The sequence below is a fragment of the Podarcis vaucheri genome, assembly GCF_965113315.1.
Source record: "Podarcis vaucheri genome assembly, chromosome: 10".
NCBI lineage: Eukaryota > Metazoa > Chordata > Lepidosauria > Squamata > Lacertidae > Podarcis > Podarcis vaucheri.
Genome location: NC_138748.1, coordinates 75259437 through 75271074, shown reverse-complemented (window position 1 = coordinate 75271074; position 11638 = coordinate 75259437). Strand labels below are relative to the sequence as shown.

Sequence of the window (11638 nt, the reverse complement as noted above, 5' to 3'; positions counted from 1 at the left end):
ATTTTTGTGGTCTTAGGTGCCAGCCCTCTAGTTGTCCAAATTTGGTCGATCCTTGTCCATGACAGGTGGGCCTCAGAAAAGAAAGTTCCTTCTTTACCTAGGGGGTTTCTCGTCCTCCATGAGTCAATTAAATCCATATTGTCAGTTAGTTCAAAGAAGGTTTTTGGTAGTCTTCCATCTTTAGTCAAATTCTGGTTCTGTGACTTATCCATAAAAGTAGAGACAACCCCATTCATGTCTCCCATCATAATGATGTTAGAATAGTCCAGATAGTCCAATAATGTCTCATGCAGCTTCTTATAAAATTCTGATTTCCCCTCGTTTGGTGCATAAATTCCTAATATCAAAATTTTCTCTCCTTGGGTCGAAATCTCAATAGCCAGGATTCTTCCTTGTTCATCTTTAAACAAAAGTTTCGGTGAAAGAGTCTCTTTGGCGTAAATCACCACGCCTCTCTTCTTGACTCTGTCTGATGAGATGAATTCTTGGCCTAATCTTTTATTTGTTAACACCTTCCTGTGTACCCTTGTCACATGGGTTTCTTGCAAACAAATTATATCCAAATTCTCTTTCTTTAGGATATGGAAGATCCGTTTGCGTTTTTCTGGGGAATTCGCGCCATTAATGTTCCAACTATACAGCTGCAGAGACATCTTGTATCAATCTGTTGTTACTCTTGTGGGGTGTCCTCTTTTTTGTCCGAGTCCGAAGGTGGTAACTCTTTCCCTGACTCTGGTGGTGGCCAAATAGCTGCTCCTTTCTGTAGGTCTTCTCCGTGATCGTGTAGGAACTTCTGGCAATCCTCTTTCGTTTTGATTTTTATCTTCTTTCCTTTGTATTTAAATAAGACGCCTTGTGGGAACTCCCACCTGTAAGGTATTCCGTTACCTCTCAAAAGTCCAGTTAGGTCAGTGTAGTTGGCTCTTAGATCCAGTAATTGTTTAGGGATATCTTTGTAAATTTGTGCTCTTCTATCCTGGATCACAAGTGCTTTATTGAAGTGTAAATCAAGTAGCTTGTCTCTCTCCTGTTTAGTCCTTAAAATAATCAAACAGTCTCTAGGCCTGTCCTTCCCAACGACTCTTCCCAATCTAAATGCAGTCGTTATTTTAAAATCTGTGTCTTGGTTTATACCCCAGAATTTGGAAAATTCTGCCGTTAAAAAGCCGGTCAAATCCTCTTTCTCAATCTCTGGGATAGAGCGTAATCTCAGGTTATTTTCCCTGTTTCGCAGTTCCACCAAAGACAGGTAGGCCTGCTGGTCTGTAATATGTTTGTGGAGCGGTCTTACCTCTCCTTTCAGTTCCTCCACTCCTTTGGCTGCGGCCTCTGCTTTTCCAATCGCAGCCTCCGCCAATTTTCGATTTTCAGATGTTGCGTCGTTTAAGTTTCCAATATCTTGTGAATGCTTGGCCACCTGTTCCGAAAGTTTGGTAATTGAAGATGTGGCTAAGTCAATTTTTGCAGTTTGATCATCCACTTTTTTGTTCAAAATTGCGAATTGTTGTAACATTTCCTCTAAAAAAGTGTTAGATCCTCCAGATGCCATATCCTCACCTATTGGTTGTTCAGCTTCTTCAGCTGGTGTTGTTGGCGAGGGTGCAGTCTGTAAAACAGCAGGGACTGAAGATCTACGTCCCTGAGAAAACAGGGTTGTTTGTGTCAGTTTGCCTTTCCCTGCCTTCGACGCAGCTCTTGTTTTTACCCTGTCGCTCATTCCACACCTGTCTTTGGATTCAAGGTCAGACTGTCAAAAGTTTCATGAGAAAGGCAGGCGCAAGCGTAAACAATCTAACCACAGAAAGACAAAGCAAAGTTGGTTCTCAGGAAATTGTAAGTCCCAAGTTCCACTAGAGGGAGTAATGTTGCAATTCAGGGAAGAAGAAACAAAATTTCAGACGCCATTAAAGTTCCTTAAGTTAAGTAAATTAACGATGATCCTTGGAAAAGACCTTTTCCCTCTAGCAGAGCTCTCACAGTGTTGCCATGAGTTTCTTAAAAGGTGCAAAGTACAGTTGTTTAATTGTATCCAACAGTAATGCCTCTAAGTGTCCATTTCAAATTTATAAGTGTATCCGCAAAGTAACCTTTTGTCCCACTGCAAGTCCGGGACTGGGGGTTTTAAAGTCTTTAGAATTTAGAAAAGTCCAGCAGAGGAGAAAGTCCCCAAATAAGGTACAGAAAATAGCAAGGAAATAAAAGTAACTTGCCTGCTTCAGTTTCCGACTTTTCCGAACGTATGATGTCTCACTTTAAAATCTCTCCGCACTGCTTCCAGCTTGTCAAATCTTTGCTTTTAATCACTAGCATCCTCGGGAGACGGACTTCCTTTTTCTCGCCTCCCGCTTTCAGCCAAATTCATAAATTTGTAATCCAATTTTGAGTAAATCTTACTCACGAGTAGTTGGTTTGTAATCCAATGTAAAAGGAAGAAAGGTCGGCGCTCATCCGCAACAGCCGCGCGGCTTCACTCCCGCAGAAAGAGCGATGAATCCACAGCACCGCTTCCCCTCCGCGCTTCCAGAGCCCCTTACGGGGTCCCTTCTTCGTTTTGGGGGTCGCTCTAGGTGCCCGCCGGATCCCACGGCCACGAGCTCACTCTGCTCGTGGTTTTTCTTAGTGGGTCGTCGCTTTGCCGCAGCGAACGACCCTTTTCTGCGGAGCCCCTCTTCGCAGCGCAAAGAGGACCGCCATTGCTTGCTTCGCGCCGCCTCCGGAAGCCCGTTGATGTGTTCTAAGGCATCCTCTGTTACTAAAGCTCTTTCCACACTCGATACATTTAAATGGTTTCTCCCCTGTGTGAGTCGTTGATGATTTCTAAGGCTTCCACTATTACTAAAGCTCTTTCCACACTCAATACATTTACCGTATTTTTCGCCCTATAGGACACATTTTTCCCCTCCAAAAATGAAGGGGAAATGTGCGTGCGTCCTATGGGGCGAATGCAGGCTTTCGCTGAAGCCTGGAGAGCGAGAGGCATCTGTGTGCACCGACCCCTCTCGCTCTCCAGGCTTCAGGAAGCTATCGGCAAGCCTCGCGCGCCCAGCGGCAGCTCCCACCGGGTTCGCAAGGCTTGCGGGCGGCAGCCTGCAGCCCGAATCATGGGGCACGCTGCAGAGCCCGCCCTGTGCTTCGGGCAGATGTCCACAAGCCTTGCGCACCAGGTTCGCAAGGCTTGCAGGCAGCAGCCTGTTCTGGGGCCTGGGGTTCGGGGGAAGCCAGCCAGGAAAAAAATATTTTTTCTTTATTCCCCCCCCCCGAAAAAAAACTAGGTGCGTCCTATGGGGCGAAAAATACGGTATCTGGTTTCTCCCCTGTGTGAGTCCGTTCATGATTTCTAAGGTGTCCACTCTGACTGAAGCTCTTTCCACACTCCATGCATTTAAATGGTTTCTCCCCTGTGTGAGTCCGTTGATGTCTTCTAAGACATCCACTATCACTGAAGCTCTTTCCACACTCTATACATTTATATGGTTTCTCCCCTGTGTGAGTCCATTGATGGTTCCTAAGCGTTCCATTTTCACTAAAGCTCTTTCCACACTCGATACATTTAAATGGTTTCTCCCCTGTGTGAGTCCGTTGATGTGATCTAAGGCTTCCACGATCACTAAAACTCTTTCCACACTCGATACATTTAAATGGTTTCTCCCCTGTGTGAGTCTGTTGATGTGTTCTAAGGTTTCCACTCAGACTGAAGCTCTTTCCACACTCCACACATTCATATGGTTTCTCCCCTGTGTGAGTCCGTTGATGTCTTCTAAGATCTCCACTCTGACTGAATTCCTTTCCACACTCCATGCATTTAAATGGTTTCTCCCCTGTGTGAGTCCGTTGATGATTTCTAAGTTCTCCACTCTGACTGAAGCTCTTTCCACACTCCATGCATTTAAATGGTTTCTCCCCTGTGTGAGTCCGTTGATGTCTTCTAAGACATCCACTATCACTGAAGCTCTTTCCGCACTCTATACATTTATATGGTTTCTCCCCTGTGTGAGTCCATTGATGGTTCCTAAGCTTTCCATTTTCACTAAAGCTCTTTCCACACTCGATACATTTAAATGGTTTCTCCCCTGTGTGAGTCCGTTGATGTTTTCTAAGGCTTCCACTATGACTAAAGCTCTTTCCACACTCGATACATTTAAATGGTTTCTCCCCTATGTGAGTCTGTAGATGTGTTCTAAGGTCTCCACTCTGACTGAAGCTCTTTCCACACTCCATACATTGAAATGGTTTCTCCCCTGTGTGAGTCCGTTGATGTCTTCTAAGATCTCCACTCTGACTGAATTCCTTTCCACACTCCATGCATTTAAATGGTTTCTCCCCTGTGTGACTCCGTTGATGTGTTCTAAGGCTTCCAATATCACTAAAGCTCTTTCCACACTCCATACATTTATATGGTTTCTCGCCTGTGTGAGTCCATTGATGTGATCTAAGTTGTGCACTCTGACTGAAGCTCTTTCCACACTCCATGCATTCAAATGGTTTCTCCCCTGTGTGAGTCCGTTGATGTGTTCTAAGGCTTCCACTTTTACTAAAGCTCTTTCCACACTCCATGCATTCAAATGGTTTCTCCCCTGTGTGAGTCTGTTGATGATTTCTAAGGTTTCCACTCTGACTGAAGCTCTTTCCACACTCGATACATTTAAATGGTTTCTCCCCTGTGTGAGTCCGTTGATGTGTTCTAAGGTCTCCACTCTGACTGAAGCTCTTTCCACACTCCATACATTGAAATGGTTTCTCCCCTGTGTGAGTCCATTGATGTTTCCTAAGGCTTCCATTTTCACTAAAGCTCTTTCCACACTCGATACATTTAAATGGTTTCTCCCCTGTGTGAGTCCGTTGATGTCTTCTAAGATCTCCAATCTGACTGAATTCCTTTCCACACTCCATGCATTTAAATGGTTTCTCCCCTGTGTGAGTCCGTTGATGTTTTCTAAGGTTTCCACTCCGACTGAAGCTCTTTCCACACGCGATACATTTAAATGGTTTCTCCCCTGTGTGAGTCTGTTGATGTGTTCTAAGGTCTCCACTCTGACTGAAGCTCTTTCCACACTCCATACATTGAAATGGTTTCTCCCCTGTGTGAGTCATTTGATGATTTCTAAGGTTTCCACTCCGACTGAAGCTCTTTCCACACTCGATACATTTAAATGGTTTCTCCCCTGTGTGAGTCCGTTGATGTCTTCTAAGATCTCCACTCTGACTGAATTCCTTTCCACACTCCATGCATTTAAATGGTTTCTCGCCTGTGTGAGTCCATTGATGTGATCTAAGGCTTCCACGATCACTAAAACTCTTTCCACACTCCAGACATTTATATGGTTTCTCCCCTGTGTGAGTCCGTTGATGGTTCCTAAGGCTTCCATTTTCACTAAAGCTCTTTCCACACTCCATGCATTCAAATGGTTTCTCCCCTGTGTGAGTCTGTTGATGATTTCTAAGGTTTCCACTCTGACTGAAGCTCTTTCCACACTCGATACATTTAAATGGTTTCTCCCCTGTGTGAGTCCGTTGATGTTTTCTAAGGCTTCCAATATCACTAAAGCTCTTTCCACACTCGATACATTTATATGGTTTCTCCCCTGTGTGAGTCCATTGATGTGATCTAAGTTGTGCACTCTGACTGAAGCTCTTTCCACACTCCATGCATTTAAACGGTTTCTCCCCTGTGTGGGTCCGTTGATATCTTCTAAGGCTTCCACTATTATTAATGTTCTTTCCACACACCATACATTCATATGGTTTTCCCCCTGTGTGAGTCCCTTTGTGCAATTTAAGGTTTCCACTCTGACTGAAATTCTTCCCACACTCCCTGCACTTAAAACGTTTTGTCTCTGTGTGAGTCCGCTGGTGTGTTCTAAGTTTTCAGTTGAAAGAGAAGCTCTTTCCGCACTACATACCTTTGAATGGCTTCTTTCCTTTTTGTGTTCGTTGATGTGAACTATGTGTGCTCATTCAGTGATGCATATTCCACATTTCACACATTTTAATGGCTATTCCTAATGAAACGAGAGGTGCCCTGTCCCCCGCAATTCTGTCTTCTCCATCACCTTTTTCAGAGTGGGCAGAAAGCAAATCCTGTTTGGGTTTCAAGGAAGAGAACAAAGGGAAAGAGAACACATCAACCGCCATTAGCACCTTCTCTTATTTCAACATCTCTTACATTCTCCCATGTCCTACCTATGTTCCCAATTTTTAGGAAATGAAAATGGTATGATGTCAAATGGTAGTAATGCATCAGGAACCTTTCAAGATCCTCAATCATCTTTAATAACACAGCATGATCTTGGAATACTGTTGTCCTGTGGGACTGCCTTTCAAATCAAGTGGTTGCCCCCGTTTACACCTCTAGATCTTCATGAATCACCTGCACAGTCCCACTGACCTCAGGAGGTCCATATGGATTATTTTGGGAGACCCAGGCCTACATCTCTTCCAGGGACTGTGGTCTGGGTCAGTCAGAGAACTAGTGACAAGGCTTGGTGCTTGGGGTCAGCTGAATGGGTGCTCAGGGAAGCTCCTGTTCTTGGAGATGGACCTCCGTCGAAATGCCTCACATTGCATGGAGAGAGCAGAAGAAGCAGAAGGAAAGCAGATGGCACATGGGAATCCCAGACGGAAACACCCACCCCAAAGGTTCTTTATAATGATGATGTGCTGCCTGATCCTGTGCTTGTCTTCTGACAGAGGACTATCCTAATCTGAAAGGCAGGATATTCAAGGCAAGGAGATAACTGTTCTTCATGGTAGGTAGACATATTGGTCTGACACAGTTGAAGTAAAAGAGTAAAAAAATAGTCCAGTTGCACCTTAGGTTCTAGATATAAGCTTTTGTGTGCATTCACAGTTCTTCATATAGTGGGAGATGGTAGTAGGAGTACCCTTCTGAGAAAAACCCCACCCCACCCTCCCACGATATACAAGGGTCTGGTGACATCTGTGTCAGTGTATCTGAAGAATTGTGCATGCACACCAAAGCTTATACCTAGAACAATCTTAGTTGGTCTCTAAGGTGCTACTGGACTATTTTTAAATGTTTTATTTCAACTGTGTCAGACCAACACGGCTACCTACCTGAATCTAGATCTCATGGGGTGTTGGGGAGCTGTAGTTCTCCTTTGGTGGGGGACATGTCCTGCACCTCCTGGGGTCCTTTTTCCACCCTTGGTGCCCACCCTGCACTCAGCTCTCACCTGTGGCTTCCAGAAGCTGTCAGCATGCAACAGGGGTTCAAGCAACGGCTTCTACCAGCTGGCTAAACCAGGTGAGGAAAGCTGATGGGTCTCAAATCGTTGATGGGCTGGGTGGGGAATTCTGCTGCACCTGAAGTCAAGCCCTGGTGGATGGAGTGGAGGAGAACAACCGTGAATCCCACAGTCCTTAAGGCAGATTCTGCCCGTGCGGAAGAGGAAAGAGAAGGGCAGATGGGGCACGTCGACCTGGAGGCTTGTTATCTAGTCCCAGGGTTACCCTGACATTGAATTATATATGAATTGCAGTATTGAAATGTGCCTGCTCCCACTTCCTATTCTGATATTACTCTACTCTGCTTGTCTGTTTCTTACTTGAGTGCTGTTTTGGTTTGCTAAGTCAGGGTTTTACTGTGAGTTACATTTTTGCTATCTTTTTGGGTCCTGTCATGCTTATCTGTCTTCAGTAATAAATTTCTCAGCTGATTTTTTCCCCCTGCCTCTGAGTGTTTTCTCCTACTCTGCTATCTATACATCGATCATTATGGAGGAGCAAGATCTGCAACCTAAAGCCCTCCTCAGCCTCGGCCCTGTGGACCTGACGGAGCATCTTTACCCCAGTCGTTCAGTCCGGACAGGGAGGTCCGCCTCCGAGAGTCTTCTGCTGGTTCCCTTGCAGTTAGAAGTGAAGTTCCAGGGAACCAGGCAGAGGGCTTCCTGCCCCATGGAATGCCCTCCCTTCAGAGGGCTAGGAAACAGGCAACTATCTGACATTTAGAAGACAGCTGTATCAGGAGGTTTTTAATTTTTGGATGTTTTACTGTCTTGTATATGTTCTGTAGGGACGCGGGTAGCGTTGTGGGTTAAACCCCAGAACTTAGGACTTGCTGATCAGAAGGTCGGCGGTTCAAATCCCTGCGACAGGGTGAGCTCCCGTTGCTTGGTCCCTGCTCCTGCCAACCTAGCAGTTCGAAAGCACATCAAAGAGCAAGTAGATAAATAGGTACCGCTCTGGCGGGAAGGTAAACGGCGTTTCCGTGCTCTGCTCTGATTCGCCAGAAGCGCTTAGTTCTGCTGGCCACACGACCCGGAAGCTGTACGCCGGCTCCCTCGGCCAATAAAGCGAGATGAGTGCCGCAACCCCAGAGTTTCCCGCAACTGGACCTTCCGGTCAGGGGTCCCTTTACCTTTAGCTATATGTACTGTAAGCTGCCCAGAGTGGCTTGGGGAAGATACTAATAGTACAACATCTAGAGTGGTGCCTCGGGTTACAGGCGCTTCAGGTTACAGACTCTGCTAACCCAGAAATAGTACCTTGGGTTAAGAACTTTGCTTCAGGATGAGAACAGAAATCCTGCTCTGGTGTGTAGGGATATTGCGGAGTGGACAGTGGGGTCCGGAGGGAGACACTTTCCACCAGCGGGCAGCCACAATCTGCCTGCACGCGTGACCTTGGGGTGCAGGGCAACCCCCCCCCCCTGACAAGCCACAGCTGTCTGTACATCGTTCCACCTCTGCCTGACCTTTTGCGATCTCAGCAGTTTGCGGTGTCCTGTCTGTAACCCTTTTCCATGAGACGTTTGTCTCCATTCATCATACATTGAGCAAGGGGGAAATGACGCTGTGGAACAGGTGCCAAAATAGCTTTGTACCACCCCACGATTTTGGGACGGAAGATGTAAAGGTCACAGCCCAAAAATGTATTTGCCTGGCTTGCATACTTGTGTCAATAAAAGGAGGCTCCACAGGAATGGCAGTAGCTCGCTTCAGCCCACCTGTGCGCAGCTCACATGATGATCAACACCTGTCTTGGGCAGCAGGAGGCCCCATTAGCTAAAGTGGTGCTTCAGGTTAAGAACAGTTTCAGATTAAGAACAGAGCTGCAGAACGAATTCAGTTCTTAACGCGAGGTACCAGTGTACTATTATTATCATCTTGTGATTTTTTGTAGTTATTTTGGAATTCGTACTGCAATATTAGCTTACGAAATGTTATGGGTGGAGAAAATCACAGGGTTGCCATAAACTATAATCCCACCCACAAACCCACAAACAGTCTGTAAATTTGGGAATGACACACACCTCACCTGTGCTAATACTGGCAGTCTTTGGCCTGCACAGGCACACCCGGTGTGTAGAGCCTCCAGCCACAGGCACTGTCTATCATGAAAATGGGTCCTTTGACTGGGAAGATTCAGGCAGTCACTGTCATCGGATGATGATGGGTTGTATCTCAGCTTGTCAGTCACTCTGACATTGGCTACAAAGAATGAGAGGAACAGAAATGCTTTTGAGGTGCAACTTCTATATCAATCCTGAGAGCCATTCCATGGACTCTGCACCTGTTTCTGATGACAGGTGTACATTATCCTCATCCTCAGCGGAAAAGACAATAAAGATGGAAGCCTGAGAGAGAGGAAAAGGTTTCTGGCTGCTTCCTGGGTGGGATTGCGGAAACAAAGAGCCGCTTCTGAGAAGGCCTCCCCCCTCCCCTCTTCCTCTCCGGATTTCCTCTCCTCTCCAGGGGACCAGAGGTTGGACTGGACAGAATCGCTGTGTCTGGACAGGGCAGGGGCTTATGGGGTGGGAAGAGGATGGAGATTGCAGGAAAATAGGGGTGGGGGGACAGAACCCCCACTTTCCAGGGAACCCTCTCTGGTCGCCTTGAAGGGGGGGCATTCCTGGGTGGGAGGGAGAAGCCAAGGCGGCCCCTCCGGAGATTCCCCAAGGAAGGCACGATGGAGACCCCCCAAGAGTGGTCTTCCTATCTCCCCCCTGCCAATGCTGCCTTCCCTCCTCCCCCCACTTCCTTGACCCCCTCCCTCTCTCCCGGAGTCTCCCCTGCATCCGGAGGCTTCCTTGGCACCACTCCCCCCACGTCCTGTGCCCCCATCTCTCCAGCCGGAGGGGCCCCCCAAGACGAGCCGGGGAGGGACAGGGGGGTCTCTATCCCTCGTGCCCGTTAACCCTTTCGTGGTCCACCTCTCTCTGCGCGGAGCCCCAAGCGCTCCGGTTATTCCCAACGGGCGCCACGATGGAGACTTCTCCCCCAAGACTGGTCTTCCTATCTCCCCCCCCCCGCTGCCCTTCTCTGACCCAGGGATGCTCCCCTCCCTCCCCCCATTCCTCGACCCCCTCCCTCTCTCCCGGAGTCTCCCCTGCACCCAAAGGCCCCCTTGGCACCACACATCTCCATTCCCGGGCCCCCCCCCGACAGGAGCAAGGGAGGGACAGGGGGGGTCTCTATCCAGGCGCCTCCCTCACACCTTAACCCTTTCCTGGCCCGCTTCTCCGCGCCCCAGGGAGTCCTCGTGAGTGGGCGCCCCATCTCCGCCCCTTCGCAGCAGGCGTGCCGGGATCCAGGCCCCACGGAAGGCGCTTGGGGAGCTGGAGGGGTCTCTGGGTCCTCTTCTCCCCCCCTCCCCCCCGCGACCCCTTTACCTCTTTGTCCTCGCTCCCGATCCTCCTTTCCTTTCCTGCAACATCCACGTTGGGCGGGGATCCTCCTCTTCCCGTCCTCCTCCCCCCCCCCAGCTACGCCGCAGAGCAGCAATCCGGAGTGGACGCTCCACTTGCGGGAGAAGCAGGCAGGTTGGGAGGGGGGCTCCCCCCTCATTTCCGGAGCGAAGCAGGATTGGAGGAGGAGGAGGAGGAGGAGGAGGAGCAATGTATTGGGGGCGGGATCTGGGGTTGTGGGGGCGGGGTGAGAGGAGGATGTGCCGGGAGGGGAGGGAAAGTGTTGAGCGGGTGGGGGGGAGAAGGAGGAGTAGAAACCCCCCCCCCGGTCTTCCTTCTGGGGGATCAGGAGAGGGGGGAGGGGCTGATCCCGACAATCCAACAGCGAAGTCACAAAATGAGTTCTGCATGGAAATCAGATCAGACTCCGAGTTCGTGTTTTGGCAACATGACAGGTCTGTCTGTCCGTCGGGATGCCTGAGGATTCCTGCTCGCTGCCTTTTCCTGGCCAGCCGGAGAGATCACTGGAAAGGGAGGATTTCTAGACTCCAGAATCCATCACCGCAGACCCCTTTCATTCAGACCCAGAGATCTGCTCTTTGGACAAGCCTGCTTGGATCATGTGGATCATCAATGGATCATATGGATCATGCATGATGTCATACCCATCTCACGGAGGGGGGGGGCTCAGGAAGAATCTCCTGCCACGTGACTGGGGGAGTCTGGGGGCTGACGGGGGTCAGACAGGGCTGCTGTTTTGCTCTCCTTCCTATTTCAGCTCAGGTTTTCCTGAAATGGGTGGATTCATTGAGGAAACGGGGCTACGTTGCAAAGAGGCAAATGTGTCTACTTTGTTACCACCCAGTGAGTTGTGTTGCAAAGGCCATTTGCAGAAAGGCTCCTATTGTATCACCTGCGGCTACATGCCGGAGTTTGGGTCTTTTTGTGGAAATGTGTCTCTATAAATGCACTTATCCCCGTGCATTTATAATG

At 48.5% G+C, this 11638-nt stretch overlaps 1 protein-coding gene across 5 annotated transcripts; it reads right to left on the bottom strand.

The window, feature by feature from the left end:
- Nucleotides 1-3250: 3250 nt before the first annotated feature.
- On the bottom strand, nucleotides 3251-10843 carry LOC309541230 (uncharacterized protein). 5 transcript variants are annotated; one of them, XM_082238822.1, is made up of 4 exons: nucleotides 10631-10843; nucleotides 9272-9449; nucleotides 7194-7336; nucleotides 3251-6078 (listed from the first exon to the last, which is right to left on the bottom strand). In XM_082238822.1, the coding sequence occupies exon 4, from the start codon at nucleotides 5728-5730 to the stop codon at nucleotides 3280-3282; it is 2451 nt and encodes an 816-aa protein (XP_082094948.1). In that variant the 5' UTR covers nucleotides 5731-6078; nucleotides 7194-7336; nucleotides 9272-9449; nucleotides 10631-10843; the 3' UTR covers nucleotides 3251-3279. The 5 variants fall into 5 exon arrangements, with proteins under 5 accessions (XP_082094948.1, XP_082094949.1, XP_082094950.1 ...); XM_082238823.1 differs by having other exon boundaries at nucleotides 9277-9449; XM_082238824.1 differs by lacking the exon at nucleotides 10631-10843 and adding an exon at nucleotides 10172-10194.
- Between the last annotated feature and the right edge of the window lie 795 nt (nucleotides 10844-11638).